The sequence below is a fragment of the Sander vitreus genome, chromosome 20, assembly GCF_031162955.1.
Source record: "Sander vitreus isolate 19-12246 chromosome 20, sanVit1, whole genome shotgun sequence".
In the NCBI taxonomy this organism is placed as follows: Eukaryota; Metazoa; Chordata; class Actinopteri; order Perciformes; family Percidae; genus Sander; species Sander vitreus.
Genome location: NC_135874.1, coordinates 5,755,069 through 5,774,297, shown reverse-complemented (window position 1 = coordinate 5,774,297; position 19,229 = coordinate 5,755,069). Strand labels below are relative to the sequence as shown.

The following is a 19,229-nucleotide window of genomic DNA, read 5'->3' as shown; positions in this document are numbered from 1 at the left end:
CATGTTGTAATCCTTCCTCTGTTGTAAGGACTTGGAGACTGTTAGTCATGCTCTTATTTGGTCTCGTATTGACTACTGCAATTCCTTGTATTCTGGGATTTGCCAATCATCTTTATCACGCCTGCAGCTTGTCCAGAATGTGGCTGCTAGATAGTTGACTGGTACCGGAAGGAGGGATCATATCTCCCCGATATTGGCTTCTCTTCACTGGTTACCGGTCAAATATAGAATCGATTTTTAGGTAATGTTACTTGTTTTTAAGGCATTACATGGATTGGCCCCTTTATATATTGCTGATCTCCTCACCCTACATCACTCCTCCAGGAACCTAAGATGGTCTAATCAGTTCCTTGTAGCTATTCCACAGTCTCGGATGAAAACAAAAGGTGATCGTGCCTTCTCTGTTGTGGCCCAGAGACTCTGGAACAAACTTCCCATTCATATCAGGTCCTCCTCTACTGCCGAGATCTTTAAGTCTCGTCTTAAAGCACATTTTTATTCTTTGGCGTATGATTTAGTTTAGGGACATTTGTATAGAAGTCTGTTGTTTGTATGATGTTCATTGTGTCTATATTTGTATTGTCTTCCTTTGTTTTTATAACAATATAACTTTGTACAGCACTTTGTTCAGCCTAGGTTGGTTTTAAGACAATAACAAAATCTGCCTTTTACCACCTTAAAAATATATCAAGGGTAAAAGGACTTATGTGTCAACAGGATGTGGACTTTATTTTCAGTAGACCAGACTACTGTAACGGTGTCTTTACAGGTCTCCCTAAAAAATCTGTCAGATAGCTGCAGCTGATTCAGAACGCAGCTGCTCGAGTCCTCACAAACACAAGGAAAGCGGATCACATCACTCCAATTCTGAAGTCTCTACACTGGCTTCCTGTACCCCAAAGAATAGATTTCAAAATTCTTCTGCTGGTTTACAAGTCGCTAAATGGTTTAGGGCCAAATTACCTTTCGGATTTACTTGTTAACTATGAACCGCAGAGGCCTCTAAGATCATCAAGTTAAAACTATAAAACTGAGAACTTGCAAGAGACAAACAACCAGAGTACTTTAAAATACGTTAATTCCATGGCAATATATGAAGGGATGTAATGTAATTCAACAGATATCATTAATTCATTTGCAATAGTCAGTTAGTAGCAGTGGTGGAAGAAGTATTCAGATCATGTACTTAGCAAGTTAGTTACTTAAGTAAAAGTACTAATACCACACTTCTTTTGTCTTTTCTCTCTTTATCTGATCCCCAGATTTATCTCATTTTCATCAATTTGTTTCTCTTATGTCCTAATTACTCTTCTCTCCTTTCATCTCATCCCTTTCTTTATTTTCTTTACATATATTTCTCATTGATGTATCTTCTCTTCGCTCTTCTCCTCTGATCTCATCCCTCTGCATTTTCTCCCCTAATCTTATACTGCATTGGACATGCTACTTAGGTGAAAGTATGTAAGTGTCATCAGGAAAACGTACTTAAAGTATTAAAAGTAAAAGTACTCAATGCAGAAAAATCCTCACATTTTAGAAACTGGAAACGATCCAAACAGTTCTGTCAATCAACTAAGTGATTAATGGTCTGATCATTTCAGGTGTATATGTAGGCCGTTATATTGTTGGGTACTTTAATTCATAATAAAACATCAGATTTTATAAACTACATGTGTTTGTGTGCAAAAATCTTCATTTGTAAAGTAACTAAAACTTTCAGATGAATGTAGTGGAGTAAAAAGTACAATATTTCTCTCTGAAATGTAACGGAGTAGAAGTAGAGAGTGGCATGAAAAGAAAAGACAAGTACCTGAAATGTGTTCTTAAGTACAGTATTTTGAGTAAATGTACTAAGTTACATTCCATCCTTGGTTACTAGATAGAAAGAAAAAGTCCAGTATCAAGCTGCTGAACGAGCCGAGCCCCCCCCCCGTGGTACAAACTGGAACACCAAGTCACACAGTGATTCAAACCACCAGGAGCTTTTATCAAAATATTACTTTTATTATCAAATAATTACATAAAAATAAACCAAACAAAGAGAAAATACAACGCTTTATCAGTGAAATGCCAAAAAATATTGATTTAAAAAAAAAAAGAACAGTGGTCAAAATAGTACAGCAGAGATGGAATCATTTCACTGGATTTAATAGTTAAATCCTTTTAATGACCTGAAAGTAAAATCATCCTCTAGAAAACAGAGAACATGTAGAGTCGGTCCAAAGACTAAATAAGTTATTTAAAAGACGTGGCAGAGGAAGAACGATAAAAAAAACTTTGACTTTTGCTTCATCACATTCAAGGTTTACATAGTAGGTATTATTTTTAGGCACCTGTTTAATGTTTCCATATTCAGTGTTTACTGCAGCTGTGTACAAACAGACTCCCTGAACTCCAGGTTCACAGAGTTAACTACATCCACAGTAATCTGCCCCGTTTTTTAATTTCAGTCTTGAATTGTGATTAGGGCTGCTCGATTATAGAAAAAAATCATAATCACGATAGTTTTGGTCAATACTGAAGTCTTGATTATTTAAAACAATTACACGTTGACTTTTGGAAAGATGCTGCAATTACTGAACTTAAAAAAAAAACAGTAAAACAGTTCAACAAATCAACAGAGAAAACACCTTGAACTGTGGCATTCCCCTTTTTTTTCGCAATTACAATTTGACTAATTGCACAGCCCTAATTGTGATTCTGCACAACCTGGTCAGATATGAGTGTTTGGAGTCCTTTTGGCAAAAGTTCAGTGTATTTTTATTTATTTTTTTAAATGCAGTCCTCCAAAAACAGCTTTTGAAACATTTCAAACACTCTCCCCCCCTCTCCCGACCATCCCACAGTTTTTAAACCCTCTGCGGCTTCAGCCTAGCCGACCAAACCTGTCCTTGTTCTGTGAGTGCCTGGTACAGCTGGCACAGCAGAAGCTGGAGTAGTACGAGTTGGAGCAAAGTCGGGCATATACTATCAGCTCGCAGTTGGCGAGCTCCGGCTGGTCCACGCACTCCGGAGGCACGTCATCACCTGCAGCACAGTTGAAAGACATTTCCTCTTTTTAGTGACACATAAAATCAGTTCAATACACAGAACATTGTGTGGTTTGTTTGTTTATTAACATCCCCATTAGCTTATGAAAATTGAGGGGGGGTTTTTTTACGTTGTATTGTCTGAAAAAGATTAGTTTTTTGTTCAAACATCCTAAAAAACATCGGCCTCATCAGGCTGGTTCCACATCTCTAAATTGTCGCCCATATCTCACATTTTTATTCAGTGATTCAAATAGTAGAAGTCAGAATAATGAAATGAAACAATAAAAAAACATTAGCAAATTTTGTTTCCCGGCTCAAACAATGATTCTTTTTTCAAATGGGTACTACGTTGCAAATGCGTGCGTAAAACCTGAATGTTATCCTCACCTTGTTGTGTGTCTTTAGTGACTCGAACTTCAGCCGTGGCGCTCACAGAGTAGATGCCAGTGTAAGCGTTGCAGGTGTAAGTGCCCTCGTCTGAAGGCTTTACGTTATTCAGGATCAGGCTGCCGTCAGAGGACATCAGGATGGTACGGCCGTCTGGACGCACTGGAACGCCATTCCTGTAGTCAAAGAGGAGACAGCCAGTTAAGGCTTTGTGTCCTTATTTTTTACAAAACTCAACTCAGGAAAAGGACTACTTATACCTTATCAAAGACATTTTTTCTGTACGTAAGAAAATGCAGTATAGTTTCTGTTTCTTCTGAATGATTTTAACTCCACAGCAGATGATATAACGTATTGCAAGTTTGAGCTTGTGTGTTTACAACTGGATTTATGAGTTGTGAACTTTGTGATCATGTTTTTGAAAACAAATTCCGTTAAAAACTTCCAATTCCCTTTTTTATTTTATTTTGGAAGACACATATCACCTGAATATCTTTTCAAATAAAAAACCCTTTTAGTTTACTAATGTCCTTTCATTATTTTGTCTGTGTCACTTTTACAATGGTTAGATATCTGACTCCAAAAGTGCAGTTCCTTCCTGTCAGCATCGAGGATAAAAAGTAGGATAAAAATTGAGCTTTATAATTCAATAAATGATCACTTGAATTAAAAATGTTTACCCCTCCCCCCCCCAAACAATGATCACCTGGACCAGCCGATGTTGACGTTGTCTCCTGACACCACACAGGGGAGCATAGCTGTGCTGCCTTCAGACACCTGGATGTTATTGGGAGCTGTGGTGATCTTCAGGTCGGCTGGATAAGAAAACCAGGACAAAATCATTTGTTTTTCAGCCTAAAAGTCCTTACACCCTCATGAACCCCCCACTGTCTATTCTCATGCCACTCACATACACTGACCTCTGCTGGAGCTTAAGTGAAATTACAACATCGATAGACGCCAACAGAGTACTCATGATCAGTCTCTTATAAAGTACTTGAAAGCAATCCTTGAGTAAAAGCACAAGTATCTAACCAGAAAATGACTTAAAGTCACCTTTAAAACTTGAGTAAAAGTCTTAAAGTATCTGATATTTACTGTACTTAAGTTTCTAAAGTAATTTTCTGATATTAAATGTACTTGGGCGGAGTGATTAGCGCAACACCTGAAAAGCACCGTTGTTACTCTTGAGTTTGAGTTTAGTTTATTTATGGAAGGGGACAGCGCAAATTAATAAAACACATGATTTCCCCTGGGTTAAAAAAGCCAGAATTAGCCAAAAGGCTATTTTTCATCTGTAGTTCCCAGTATGTATACGGTTAGAAGACGGCTGTGTCTCTTATGACCTTGTTATTTGTACAAGCTGTAACTATACAAATCACAACATGTAAATAAGAAAATGTTGGCGTTATTTTGTCACTTATTGGGAGCAGTAGGCTAGATGGAGCCGGTTACCTCCAGGATCTGTGCTAAGCTAGGCTAGCAGTGGGGGCGTCAGACAGAGTTACGACACACACGGAGATGAGAAGGGTATATATGGACTTATCTAACTCTGGGGGATATGGGGAATAAGCTAAAGTGTTCCTTTAAAGCTATAGCTTTTATATATATATATATATATATATATATATATATATATATATATATATATATATATATATATATCAACACTGTCGGCGCGTCCATGTGATACAAGCCTTCCGTGACCGCGCACCGCACCCCGCCCCACTCATTTTTTTTTCGTGAGGAAAAATCTTTCACTCCAACGTACGAAAACATTTCTTGTAAATATGGCCACGGGTGTGTAACATCATCTTTGTCACGAGTAACGGAGATGCTTAGGCAAAATGTATTGGAGTAAAAGTATACATTTTATTTAGTAAATGTAGTGGAGTAAAAGTAAAAAATTCCAGAAATATAAATCACGAAGTAAAGGACAGATATGTGATAATCCAACTTAACTTATTTGTACTTCTTTACATTACAACTCTGCTCATGATCATGTTGCAAACTGCATGTTATGTGTTCAGCTTGAAATCATGGAACTGACCTTGGACTCTGAGCTGCAGCTGTCTCTGCTCCAGCTGCTGCTGAGAGGAGGCGGTACATGTGTACACGCCAGAGTCTGCAGACTTCACAGAGCCGATGGTCAGAGTGCCGTCTGAATGTTGGCTATACCTGCAACACAGCAGAGAGTCAACCTGAGGTGTAATTTTCACTGGGGACAAGGGGGACATGTCCCCCCCCCCCCCACTTTTCAAAATCCCGTTTGTGTCTACCCCACTTTCAAATTGTGAACATTTTTGACTATATAAAATGATTCTCTCAAGTCTTGGCTATCGGCCCCTATATAAACAATGAAGAAAGTAAGACCTCTTTTTCTTATACACAGTTTAGTAGGCCTACTATACTTTCTGGCAGATGTTATTATGACCAACTTAATTATTTCCTGGATTGTGTATCATCATAGTCCTTAAAAGTATGTAGAAATGCAGGAAATGGGATTCAAATAGAAAACATTTTTCTGGCAGAGGACCCCCCCCCAGACCCCCGGTTTTGGGTCCCTGCCGCTTCTCAAACCAAAGTTACACCCTTGGAGTCAACACACCTGTTCACACTGCTGACCAGAACAGGGAGGGTCATCTTCACAGTTTAGCAGCACAATACGTCTGCATGTACAGTGATGCAGCACTGAGTGTATTGAGATCCTTTACTTAGTAAGTAAAAGTAGCAATAACACACTCTGAAAATAGGCCCGCTACATTACAAGTAAAAGTCCGGGCATTCAAAACCTTGCTTAAGTAAAGGTACGAAAGTATTATCAGCAAAATGTACTTAGAATAAGAATATGTTACAACTTAATTGTAATTTTTCCGGTTACAAGATCATTTCATTGCCAAATAGAACATCTTCTACATAAAAAAAAAAAATCCACTTTTTCTTTTCTATGGACTTTTGCTTAGAAACACAATCAGATATTCATCAGATACTGTGTATACATTAGTAGAGCAGTGTGATAATTATAGGGCTGCAACAACGAATCGATGGGCGCACCACGGTGATGATTCAGCACCTAAAACGTAAACATGTTGGAGTCCGTGATGAGGAGGACGGGAGTTCAACAGCAGGGTGAAGTCACTACACAATCCTACTTTTGTTCCGTTTTGAAGTGAGGAACGTAACGTCCCTCCAGTAGCTCTTCTGGTGCTGGTGTGCTGTTTACTCCTTATCCAGCTTGACTAGCATGACAAGCTAGCGTTAGCTCGTTAATAACAGTAGTAAAGCAGGCAAGACTAAAGACACGTTTTTATTCACTCGCCTTTTTTGGCCCATTCATTTTTCAATCTATTGTCATGTATATATTCTTGTGCTTTGTCCCATATCAGTTATTGCTGACAACATATTTGTGTGTGTTGTACTTTTTAATTTCATTTTAAAGTTCTTTATAGCACTTGGTCATCTTAAGCTGTGTTTAAAATGTGGTGTACAAATGGTTTAACTTGCACTTACTACAATGATGGTAACTGTTTAATGAACAAAGTGAATGTGTGTGTGTGTGTGTGTGTGTGTGTGTGTGTGTGTGTGTGTGTGTGTGTGTGTGTATCTGCTCTTACCTTTACACAACTATTAACTAAAACAAGTATGTATGTATGTACAAGTATGTATGTAAGTATGTATTTAAATTTTTTTGTTTTTTTATCCGATTCATCGATTAATCGAAAAAATAATCGACAGATTAATCGATTATTAAAATAATCGTTAGCTGCAGCCCTAGATAATTACCTGGAGTCACTGAGGGTGTGCCCATCTTTAGTCCACTGAATGTTGACAGACTGAAGTGCTGAGGAAGGGACAATGGAGCAGGACAGTCTGGCAGTTTGTCCCGCTCGCATTTCCAGCAAAGATGAGCTTGACCGCTCAATACTGAACCTAGAGAGGAAATAACAGTAACAGAAAGTCAGTGGCTGTTTCATTTCATTATTTACAGCTACACACATTTATTATATATGAAATAATACAATATATTAAGGTTCACCGAGTTTGGTGTTTTGTGTCTAAAATCTTCAATTTCTCTTCTTTATATATATATATATTTTTATTATTATTATTTATTTATTTTTTTTAAAAACTGGGTGTTTTCCAGATTGTACAAAGTTCAAGTGATTGTACATTTTCTTCTTTATATTCTATGTAGAAAGCCTTTTTGTTAGATTGTTCTTACCGAGGGAGAGGACCATCTCTGGGCAGTGAGGTTGGAACCAGCTGAGAGGATCCCTCTATGAGGCACACGCACACACACACACACACACACACACACACACACACACACACACACACACACACACACACACACACACACACACACACACAAAATTGGGTGAATGTTCCTGTCATAATTCACTTACATAATGTCACATTAACACATCATGCATAAAGACTGGCTAACTTTTTTTAAGGTCAGCGTGTTCTGACACAACCTCTGACATCATCTATGACATCAGGGCTTTGCCCCGAACTTCATGTGACGGACTAATTGGGGTTAAAGTCGGTCAAATTAACGTTTTGACCGAATCTGGCCCCAATTAGCCGACAGCTGGAATTAGGACAGCTGAAGACATGAAAGGGTAGAGAGAAGGGGAATGACGTGCAGCAAAGAGCCGCAGGTCGGAGTCAAAACTGCGGCCACTGCATCGAGGAGTAAACCTCTATATATGGGCGCGCGCTCTACCAACTGAGCTACCCAGGCGCCCATATTCTACACTCTGTTTCTATCCATACAGGATTTGAATTTGTAAATAAAAATCAAACGTTTATTTTTCATCGGTGATTAACAAGAACAGATAAGGAATGATGACAAAATATTGACGAAGCAAATTACTTCCATACAGCAGGTTCAAACTGCTTATTTTTGCTAACACTTTAGAGGAAGTCTTGCACAATAAATCCACAGTGGTTTTATTAAACAGATGAAATTATTTTATCGCTGCATTTAGAGCTGGGCGATATGGAGAAAATCAAATACAACAATATTTTTGACCAAATACCTCAATATCGATATTATGACGATATTGTAGGGTGGACAATTGGTGTTTTCACAAAATGTTAACACAATGAGTTTTAGATAAATAATCATCAATAATGTGGATATAATGACTAAATCTTGATTTATGGTTGTGCGGAGGCTCCACGCAGAGTGTGTGTGTGTGTGTGTGTGCGTGTGTGCATGGGGAGTGTGTCGTAGAGCGAGTGAGAGAGTGACGTGATTAGCTCCGGAGCGAGTAGCAACTCTAGAGTCATAGTGAGAGAAACAAAGAGTCTCCCCTGTGTTTTCTGACCACGGTGGGGAAATCTGTAGCAGGAAAGGTTAACCCAACCTTGATTTCATGTTGTTTATGGAGAAGGAGAACCATGAAATGAGTCAGGGGAAAAGCAATGCTACCGAGCCACAGCCGAGCAACGTGCGTCGCCGCGACATGTAGTTACATTTTTCGAGAGGTGCACGTCAGGCTACGCCGTAGGGTCCGTGTCTCCACGCACCTACCTATACTTAGCCAGGGCGTAGATGCAGAAGCATAAATCACGCTTAAGTGGATAAAGGCAAATAAAAGAACAGCTAGAACAGTCTGGTAAGTTCAAACAATTACATCACTTTACTGCAATGTAGCCTTTAAAACCAGGAAAAGACAACACTTTTTGTGCCATATATATCAAAATCGATATAATATCGATATTGCCCAGCCCTGTCTGCATTACCTGAGACAGACAGGTAAATGTAGCGGTGGTCTCTCTCCTGTTCACGAGTAGCCACGCACAAGAACCAACCAGAGTCCGACTTAGTCAGAGGACCAACTAACAGGGAACCATTGGGCTGCTGGAGATGCCTAAGAAACATAGAAATAAAGAAATAAAGAATAATCACAAACGCTGACAGAAAGCCTTATCAAGTATACTGCGTGTGTGCTTCTACTGACCTGTGAGTAGACAGAGGGACGCCGTCTCTTCTCCACTGGACACTGACAGTGGAGGACGGCGGCGGGCTGACTCGGCAGGGCAGCACAACTGTCTGGCCCACTAAAGCTTCCACTGTGGAGGGGTCCGTCTTATCAATGCTCACTTCTCCCAGGGTCAAACTGAGGAAAGAGGAACAGGATACCAAGACAGAAGGAAGGAAAGGAAGAAAAGAAGGATGGAGGATCAGGAGGAAGTTGGAAGATTGAAGTGAGGAAGAGAATGAAAGAGTCACTTTATGCTCCACTGTTGGTACTTGTATTAGCAGTCACCAAAGCAAGCATAAAGATCGCCCACAACCTGGCTTCAGAAGTTTATCAGAGAGAAAAGACAGAGAGGAAACCCAGCTTTGGCTCACAAACGGCCCATGCAACATGAAAAGTGACGAGACAAAACAGTGCAACCTTCACCTAGATAACAACTAATTCAGTGCGCTACAATTTAAAGACAAAAGACAGTTTTCTTTACACCAGAATAAACCCAAAGTAAGTTCCCAGCGTGACTAGCAACTTGCAACGTCCCCAAAAGAAAGCTAAAACCTATGATGTAGCTCAGTGGTCGGCAACCTTTTTTCAAATAAATAAATAAAAATAAAAATGTTCTCGTTAATCCGTGTGCCATATCAAATCAACATTAAGCCTGCCATCATCTACCGAGTCCCGCTCAGGCAGTGTTATTTTTTTGTTTATTTCATATTTAATGAATACGGATTGGGAAAAAGTCAATCAAACTACTGGGAATGTGCTCCTGCCAATGGCTGTGAAAGAGGTCATTTGGGATTGGAACATTTCCAAAAAACTCTTAGACACATATTGCCAGTGTGCCATAGGTTGAGCTACCGCATGCCAACGGTGGCACGCCTGCCCAAGGTTGCTGACCCCTGATGTAGCTAATACACCCGACTATACAAATGTAAGGTGGAGAAAGACAGAGTTTAGTGACAACACAAAACCAACAACATAAAGCATCACAGCAAAACCTTTATTAGTGTGATCTAGTGACATCAAGGTGACAACACAAAGCACAAAGGTGATGGCGACTGACACAGTGAGGTAGCAGGCACACATAAGCACAAGACGACTAACGTTAACTCCACACAGACAGTGAAAAGTCCCACAAGCATTAAACGAAAAAGAGCTGTCCATTTTAGGGTCGCTGTGAGGTTGACGACTTCTCCCGACATTTTGTCAAATTCAAAAGGAAGAAACAAGGTGTTGCAAGCGTGAGAGCGAGAGTCTGTGGAGCTAGAGGTACAGTAGCGTAGCTGTGGTTGTATTTTACAAAGCAAGGGGTTCAGATTATATTAGCATTACAAAAATGATGTGTGTCTACATACTGAAAAAAGAATGTTGCATAAAATAAAGCACATATATAAGTCTTTAAAGAGTAACTTAACACCAGGCTGACTGCCTTCTCTGGTTAAAAGTTTTGGGTCTGTTGCATCTGTAACCACACCCAGTTATGTCATGATGTGCCGTGATGTACTGACACACCCTGAAGTACACTTCTACACCACTGCAGCAAAAACAAGACAAGACTCAGGGGGGTGTGAAGTTACTCTTCGGGTTTGCTAATTCTGTCTCAGCTTGGAAAGGAAGGCTGTTTATTTGGTCTTCATTTTCATTTCTCTTAGATTTACCCGTACAGATGCTTCATTGGTAATTAATACATTATACTGAAGACATTTAAAAATCCAATTGTGTGAATTATGTGAACTTTTTGTTGTAATATTCAACATGGTTGTGCCTAATTCTGGATCTGGTTCATGTAAATTTGTCGCGCAGGACTTGGAGGACCACAGACTGGGAGTATTTGTATACATAAACAAAATGATTAACAACTTTAACTTGGACTTCATCATCATATTTTATGGGGTAAGTGAATGATGGACATGATTTGTCTCCTTCAGCTCACTCTTTGGCCCTACCCGCACTCAGCAGAGCTGAGTGGACTGGGGCTTCTTCAGCAGGGGTAGGAAGGCTGTTACCAGCATTATGAGGCTAGTGGAGGCGGGGCTGGGCAGGGAGTGAGCTTTTGGCCGTGCTCCCTGGGCCTTCGGAGTCTTACCTCGCTGCTGGGCCCATGTGCTGTGCAGCAGTAGCAGGGGAAGGTCTGAGGGGGCGCAGATGGACTCTCTGCCTAGCTCTGTGGGCATGTGAGGCGGCACTGGTGGCCTGTCTGCCGGTGCCGGTGCCTCCCTGCACTGTGAAAATCCTCCCCATGTTGCGGGACCCCGCACCTGTTGACCCTCCAGCGGTGGATCCTCCTCCATATGTGGAGCTTCCAGGGGTGGATTCTCTTCTAGGAGTGGGCTCTCCGACGGGAGCGAGCGGCCCCGGGCCCTGCTGGCTCGGTGAAGGTGCCTGGCACGCCCTCTGGCAATCAGCCCGGGTCATGAAGTTGTTGCTGTTGCCGTAGCAACTTCCGTACCAGAAGTGCAGACACTTGGAGGTGATGACGTCGTAGTGGTAGCGTGGTGTCCAGGTGCTGCAGGAGCCGGCAGAACGAGGCAGGGAGCAGATGGAGTGCTCAACTACAACGCAGAAACACAACAGGACAACGTTACCAACATCAAGTCCTTTGGGCAGGAAAAGTGAAAATGTACTGTATATTATCCCCTGCTTGCACTATATCACGGCAGTGGAGCGTCTTAGTGGCCAAAAGCAAAAGGCTAGGTTATACTAGACAGATCCACATGGGAATTAATGTTGATGACCATTGACCAAGAAGTACTCTTCATAAATAGGAATTTAAGAACGCAAAAAAAACAGAGAACAATGTGTAAAAATGTATTTACAACTTCTCAGTCTCTTACTGTGGTTGGGTGGGTTGGGGCAGCCCTCCCCGTTGGGTCCTCCTGCAGGTGTGGTGCGGTCATAACAGCACCCATAGGTGGTGAGACGGCACTGTGCTGCATTCTCAGTGGGGAGAGAAGGAGCAGCCTGAGGACATGCAAAATGACAGATTAGAAGAAAGGTTTTATGGTCTGTCAGGTCGCTGCTGTATAGAGGAGTTTGTCACCAAACATGTGCAGTGTTTATAAAAAATTTGAGCAGATAATAAATAAATAACACTCAAAAAGCTTAAGGACAAAACTTGCTCAAAGTCCACTGGGGACCAACTACATTTATTAGATCTGATGCTCAAATTGATTTTACATTCATTCGGCTTAGGTGGTGCCCAAAACTGCTAGGGTGCTGCACCTAAGCCTTATAACGGTAGGGAAAAGCCTGCATGTGTACTGTGTAACTGTAAGAATTTCATGCATGTTTGCTTACAGTGGGTGCAGGGGCAGCGTACTCGGCGCAGCCCTCCCTGTTGGGGCCCTGAGCAGCCGTCACCCGGTCTTGGCAGCAGCCATAACTGACACACAGAACAAAACAAATAAAAAACACAAGTACAAACAATAAAACACTTTGTATGGAACATTTGTGCCAAAAATAACTTTGTAACTTTGACATTTCTAATAAAAGCTCTCTTTTATTAGAAAAGTCTCTGGTCACTTAGTGGGATCTACTGTGGTCATAGTAATGCCAACCAATGTCTGGTTAGAGTGCTATAAAAGTCACCCCCAGACAAAAACAGACTCCAAATGTAACCTCAACCACAGTTAAATGAGAGGCTGGAGCTGGATACCTGGTCTGGGCACAGTGTGGCTGGGCAGGAGGGGGAGCTGGGGCATGTGGGCAGCCCAGACCCTGGGGTCCCCCGGCTGAGGTACGTCCATCTGGGCAGCAGCCGTAATAGGACTGGCTGCAGTGGAGGGCTGGGGCGGAGCCGTGAGGGTCCTGGACTGTGTTTGTACGTGTTGGATCTGTCTCTGGCCGGCGGGCTACGATGAAACCGGGAGAGCAAATTAACATATAGACAAGACAAAGCAATACAGACGTTCACACGTCGCTTTAGAAATATATAATAGATTCTAAGCTACAAAACGCATACATACATATCATCAATCAAAGAAAACAAAGATAACGCAGGGAACAGAACTGGGACAAGAAGTGCATTCAGAATAAACAATCTCACAGAAAATAAACACACACAAGACCCCAAACTTGAAATTCCTGACCACTGGGACGGTGCTGCAGAATGCCAGAACATGCCAAAAAAACACCCGAGCCAGCCGTCGCACACTTCAGTGCTTCGGAAATATTTTAATCAGGCCAACAATGCCAATGGAACCCAGAAAACATGTCAATCAGGCCTGGATAATTAGTGCTGGGACAGAGGCTGGGTGGGGAAGGGGAGGCCGGGGGGGGGGGCGTTGGGCGCAAAATGACAGGAGTTATATCAGCAGAGAGGAGGGGGTGCAGGGGAACTGAGGGGAAGCCATTATCAGGGTGCAATAACACCTACAGTTTGTTTTGCTTGGTACGAACCATAAAAGTTGCAGTTATGAAATGCTGATATCTTGTATACAGATAGATTTGGGTCTGAAATGCTTAAAGTGAGTATTCATTCATTATTCTGTCATTAGAGGGATATTGCTGATGAGTTATAGGGAAAAAGATAGAATTAGAGATAGAGAAGCCCAACCTGTTGCGTGGTCTGGCACATAGGGCTGGAAAACAGTCTGCGTGGTGTCATGTCCTCGTGCGTCCTGGATGCTGGGAACCACTGCACAAAGATGTTCAAGAAAACACAATAACGAGAGCTCAGTAGGGATGAAACGATACACTCAACTCGCGATTCACAATTTTATGTCCGCAATACCATTTTTTTTAACAGAAAGGTGCTGAAAAAGGCCTGAAAAAACTTGAACTTGTTGTTTTTTTTATATGCTTGCCCTCCTCCTGCCAGGCCTGTCTCATTCTCTTGTTCTCCTCTTTAATGGATGCATCTAACCGGTTGAGCTCTGAACTCCAGTGGCGTTTGACTGACTGGGAGATTTTTTTCTTTGGTCAAACTTTCCTTAAGAAGGCGGATCTCTTCATCTTTCTCTCGCTCCTTGAGTTTCCTGTCCTTCTGTAAGTTTTTCCTTATTGTTCTTTCTGACTGTAGAGCCTTCAAGATTTTCCCGTTCTCCTCCACCAGGCCAGCGTTCACCGAGACCAGCTCTTTGTTTTGTTTTTGGACCTCCAGAAGGGCTTTTCTCGGGTCCTCAAGCTGTGCACTGGGAGTTACACTACAGATAAAAAAATTACTGAAATAAAAAACTAATTTGAAATAAAATCCCTTATCTGTCAATTTGTCTTTTTAAGTAGATTTTTTGTTAAATAACTGGTATTTATTTCATGGCATGGGCCAAAACCAGCAATTCCAATCGGGTTATTTTATAACATAATATAGACATCCCAATAATAATACATTTATCCTGATACATTTTGTCCTACACCTTTGATGCAAAAGCGTATCTGGACAATTTAAAGGCTAAATAAACACTTATCCATGAAGTTGTTCTTGGATATGTCAATATCAAATCCAACAAAGATCTACTTCGCAGTTAACAGTGGCATTTACTGCATGTATTTCACTTCTGTGACAAGCTTCCCTGAATATTTGAAATGTAAACCCAAAACACAAGACAATGCAAGCAAAATGACTAACATCGACATGTAAGGCTTTTTGTATTCTGGTCTGGAAATGCAAATGTTATTTCATTTTAAATTATGAGCATTTTTTTTTAAATTATTAATAAAGTTGGTGAGGGCTGAGAGTGACAGAACTTATAACGTGTTGGGATTTTCTGTCATGCTAACTGGTTGTTGTTGATTCAGTCATGTATTCTTTAGTCCAGAAATCATTTACAAACATAAAACCTGAATTCCTGTGTGTACCTCAGGATTTTTCTAGATAGACCTGCAGACCTTTTTTTACACTGTATTACAATAGCATTTGTACCATCCATTGTATACTATAGGAACATAATCTTTTTAACCTTATCTTACTTTATTTTTACTTAACTTTTCAGCTATGTTACTTTATACACACGTTTTTCTTACTTATACTTGACTGAGCAACTGCAATTTAACAATTTCCCTGAGGAAATCAATAAAGTATTCTGATTGAAATGCAATATGAAGTACATTATTCGGAAAAAACAGGTAAAATATGTACACATAACATTGTAAGAATGCAAAATGATGTAAGCAATGTGTGCAATCTTGCAATACAGTATAAAAAAAAAAGTCAATGCATGTTGCAGGAGCAAGAGGCCTAGTTTAGGAGCCAGTGTTGCATGCACTCACCCTGTGGGCTATAGCAGGACTGGGTGTTGCAGCGCTCCATGGTGGAGGGTTTGAGGTGGGCGTTACATTGGCTCACAGGGTACAGGTTCCTCTCTTGGTCTGAGCAGATCACCTGCCGCTCTCGGGAGCCGGAGCCACAGCTCTTAGAGCACTGAGGGAAAACCGAGAGAGATTAGAACCAATGAAAACTGTCCAACTGAGAGACAGAAATGATGACCTCACATTCAGCCACAATAACTGCTAGAGATGTTCCGATACCTGAACTTGAATATCGGCCGATACCGAGTACCAATCCGATACTAGTGCGTTGAAAAAAAAAAATAATAATAATATATATATAATGCTTTTTTTTTGCTATCATTGTTTTATGGTCTGGTTTAGATTATAGCCTTTGTTAAACATGAACAAATACATACAGAGATTACGAAGACTGAATGCCATAGAACTTTCTTTTATTATCTAATTAGACAGTCAGTCATAACAGATAATGAACATAAATAAACTACTTTGAGGTAGATTTTTTTCAGGGCACAATTATTATGTGGTATCGGATCGGTGCATAGACTGGCATACTCGCTGACACCGATACCAGCATTTTAGGTATCGTATCGGAACAACTCTAGTGACTGCACATGAGTGTCCCTGTATTGTTTTTGCTTGCTGTTCCCTATCCCCGCTCACCAGTCCCCAGTCTCCGACGTGCCAGCTGATCTGTCTCAGGCAGGCGGCCATCTCACAGGGTCGGACGGCAGTCGGGCGGAGCAGAGCGCTGCAGGATGTTTCCTCCAGCCTCATTCCTGCTGAACCAACACAGGTGACTTCCCGGGTCTGTTCACCTGAACCACAGGTCACTGAGCACTGTGAACACAACAGCACACATTATATAACACCCATTACTCTTTAATGGTGAGGCCTTAAAGTGATACTGTTTGATATGATTTAAATTAAGTGCAAGAAAAGAAGAAAAAAAAACAGAGCATACATTATGTAAAAAGACAAATCTGGACTAAACTCTGCAGCTCGTGTTCCTTAAGAGTCTGTTGTTTTATCCAATGTACTTTATTAAAATGTGTTGCATCTAGTGTGTGTTTTAGGCTTACAGTATCAGACTTTTCTAGCTTCAGTTTGGGCTTTACATGTAAGACTTTATTGATGATTATTCAGTCACAGAGCTAAGCATCTGTTCTTCTTCATAGACAAATACAAGACAACCTTTTAAAAAACACACTCTTACCACTGTAGTTTTTCTTTGCGCTAAAGTGAAGGATATGTAGTCTGCTGCTTGAAGAAGATTTTTAACCTGTTTAATAATCTTTACAATCCTTTTTTAAGCTAAAAGAAAGCTAGTAGCAAAGTCACACATCTTTGCTTGTCTCGTATGACCCACTTTATTATCAGGTACATTTTTCTATATAAATTGTTTTTCACTTATCTTGACTTCACTTCAGTTGGATACAGTCAAGCTAGTCATGCTAAGCTAAATATGTTAATACATGTAGTGTTGTTGTAATAAGTAGAAATACAGGCAATTCATCTTAAAAAAATCTTGTTTTTGGCCCAAATTGTTTGTTTGCTTTCATTTGAATCAGTTTCACCGGTTCACTCACCGCGCTCCATCTAGTCACTTGATACTCTGCGCACTTTTGCATGTTGCAGGTCTGCAGAGAGGGCGGTGCCTCAGCGTAGGCGGCACAAATGGCATCTTCCACCACGCGGGGCCCAGCGGCATCATGGGAGACACACTGCACGCTGCGCACCTGAGAGCCTCCACCACAGGTAACCGAGCAGGTGTTCCACTCGCCGGTTTTCCAGCTGGGGAAAGCCAGCGTGAGGAGAGGAGAGGAGAGACAGGAAACAGAAGTCAGGAGATGTAGGAATGCAGTGCAGAGAAAATGAAGACAGTTTCATGCCAAAACTTTTTTTTTTTTTTTAATTGTCTGGTCAAAAGGACAAAGGGACAAGAGACAATATTTAATATGCCACTTTCTCAGAGAGGACAGCATCAATACAATGCGGGGAGTGATGGGCATTTTAAAATCTGGGAAATCCAAAGCATCTCAGGCCCACTTCGTATTTCTAGTCTGTGACATGTGAACGTTGACATTTTTTTTAAATTCTTTGCAGCATTAAAGAGCTTTATTTTTTTACAGGCAATTCATTAAGAACAAGTTCTTATTTACAATGGCGGCCTGAAAAGCAACAAAGCCACTGAGGGGAAGGGAAGGAGCAACTTGAAACAGCCCTTGAAAATCTGGTTTTGACTGACATCCAGTGGTTTAAGGTCTTAGTAGTGTACACCAGGATGCCATGACATGTCTGTTTGGTGTGATTACAGGTACAACAGAGCATCCAGCCAACCACACACAGCAGTGATGCTCAGTTTTCTTTATCAGAGAAGTTTTATTTTAGCCTGGTGTGAAGTTACTATTTAAAGTAAAAGTCTGTATTGAATATACGTAAATAATAACTTTCTATTTGTTTTATTACTCACTTACGTAATATCAAATTGTAGGGGAAAATGTCCATAAAGATTTCCCAGATTGACAGATTTCTTGCTTGTTTTGTCTGACCAACAGAGCAAAACCTAAAGACATTTCATTTTCAATCATATTAAACAGAGAGAAGCGGCAACTCCTAAAACGTAAGAAGCTGGAACCGGCTCATTTTTGGCATTTCTTTCTTAATAAACAACTTTAAACGACACATTTGTGTTGATGTATTTTCCGTCCATCACCAAATCAACTAATAGTCCATGCAGTAATTGAATATTTGCCTTCAATAACCAGTTTTTAGTTCAGATTCATATCAGTGTTTTGGAATGAAACCATTCTATAGAAATGCAAGCGTATAAAAGGATGCATTGTTTTAACAGAGCTACTAAACAGCCTGCTATTCTAATAGACATGATTATGTTAAAAAAAACAACACATCCTTTTGGAGAAACCAGCCACCAGTCTCCCTCAGCTGAAGCACAGAAAGGATTCTTCACCTCTTGGTTAGTGTGAACAGACACTGATTATCGGGAAGCATTAATTACAAAGACTGACAAGCACGTCTAAAAACAAAAAAACTATGACCAGCAAGCTCACATTTTATCTCTGCCTCAACTTTAACACACATATACAAGTCAGACACATGAACATTAACCCTCTGAGGATGAAGGACGCTCCGGTGTTTGAACAACAGACAATGCTACTCAAAAAACGATATTACGTGGCCGGTAAGCTCAGTTGGTAGCGCGGGCGCACGTGTGCAGAGGTTTATTTCTCGACGCAGAAGGTCCAGGGTTCGAATCTGACCTGTGACGGTTTTCCCCCCTCTCTCTCGCCCCTTTCATATCTCAGCTTTCTGATCAAATAAAGGCAGAAATGCCGAGAAAAAAAAGCAATATTACAATATTTTATTTCAGACGTTTATTATACATTTATTTACTCATTTATTCATATATTGCACTACGTTTGTGAAGCAAAGACTTTGGTAAACGCATTTCAAGCACCAAAACAATTCATTGACATACTGTAAGTGAAGTTTTTTTTTTTTTTTTCACGAGATTTGAGGAATTCCAAAAAAGCGAACACCAACTTCTCAGCTTTAGGGCCAAATTATCTCTTTA

General features: G+C 40.7%; 1 protein-coding gene across 2 annotated transcripts in view; it reads right to left on the bottom strand.

The window, feature by feature from the left end:
- Window positions 1–1,983: 1,983 nt before the first annotated feature.
- The window catches only part of paplna (papilin a, proteoglycan-like sulfated glycoprotein), a 33,671-nt gene continuing 16,425 nt past the window's right edge, over window positions 1,984–19,229 (bottom strand). For both annotated transcript variants that reach the window (XM_078277467.1, XM_078277468.1), the window contains 16 exons: window positions 17,224–17,428; window positions 16,298–16,474; window positions 15,617–15,767; window positions 13,965–14,045; window positions 13,065–13,260; window positions 12,707–12,791; window positions 12,244–12,370; window positions 11,496–11,961; window positions 9,392–9,550; window positions 9,174–9,301; window positions 7,642–7,696; window positions 7,203–7,349; window positions 5,470–5,597; window positions 4,126–4,234; window positions 3,420–3,595; window positions 1,984–3,027 (listed from right to left, as the gene is read on the bottom strand). In XM_078277467.1, the coding sequence (XP_078133593.1) occupies window positions 2,867–3,027; window positions 3,420–3,595; window positions 4,126–4,234; window positions 5,470–5,597; window positions 7,203–7,349; window positions 7,642–7,696; window positions 9,174–9,301; window positions 9,392–9,550; window positions 11,496–11,961; window positions 12,244–12,370; window positions 12,707–12,791; window positions 13,065–13,260; window positions 13,965–14,045; window positions 15,617–15,767; window positions 16,298–16,474; window positions 17,224–17,428 (2,551 nt within the window). In that variant the 3' untranslated portion in view covers window positions 1,984–2,866. The remainder of the gene's footprint in view (window positions 3,028–3,419; window positions 3,596–4,125; window positions 4,235–5,469; window positions 5,598–7,202; window positions 7,350–7,641; window positions 7,697–9,173; window positions 9,302–9,391; window positions 9,551–11,495; window positions 11,962–12,243; window positions 12,371–12,706; window positions 12,792–13,064; window positions 13,261–13,964; window positions 14,046–15,616; window positions 15,768–16,297; window positions 16,475–17,223; window positions 17,429–19,229) is intronic.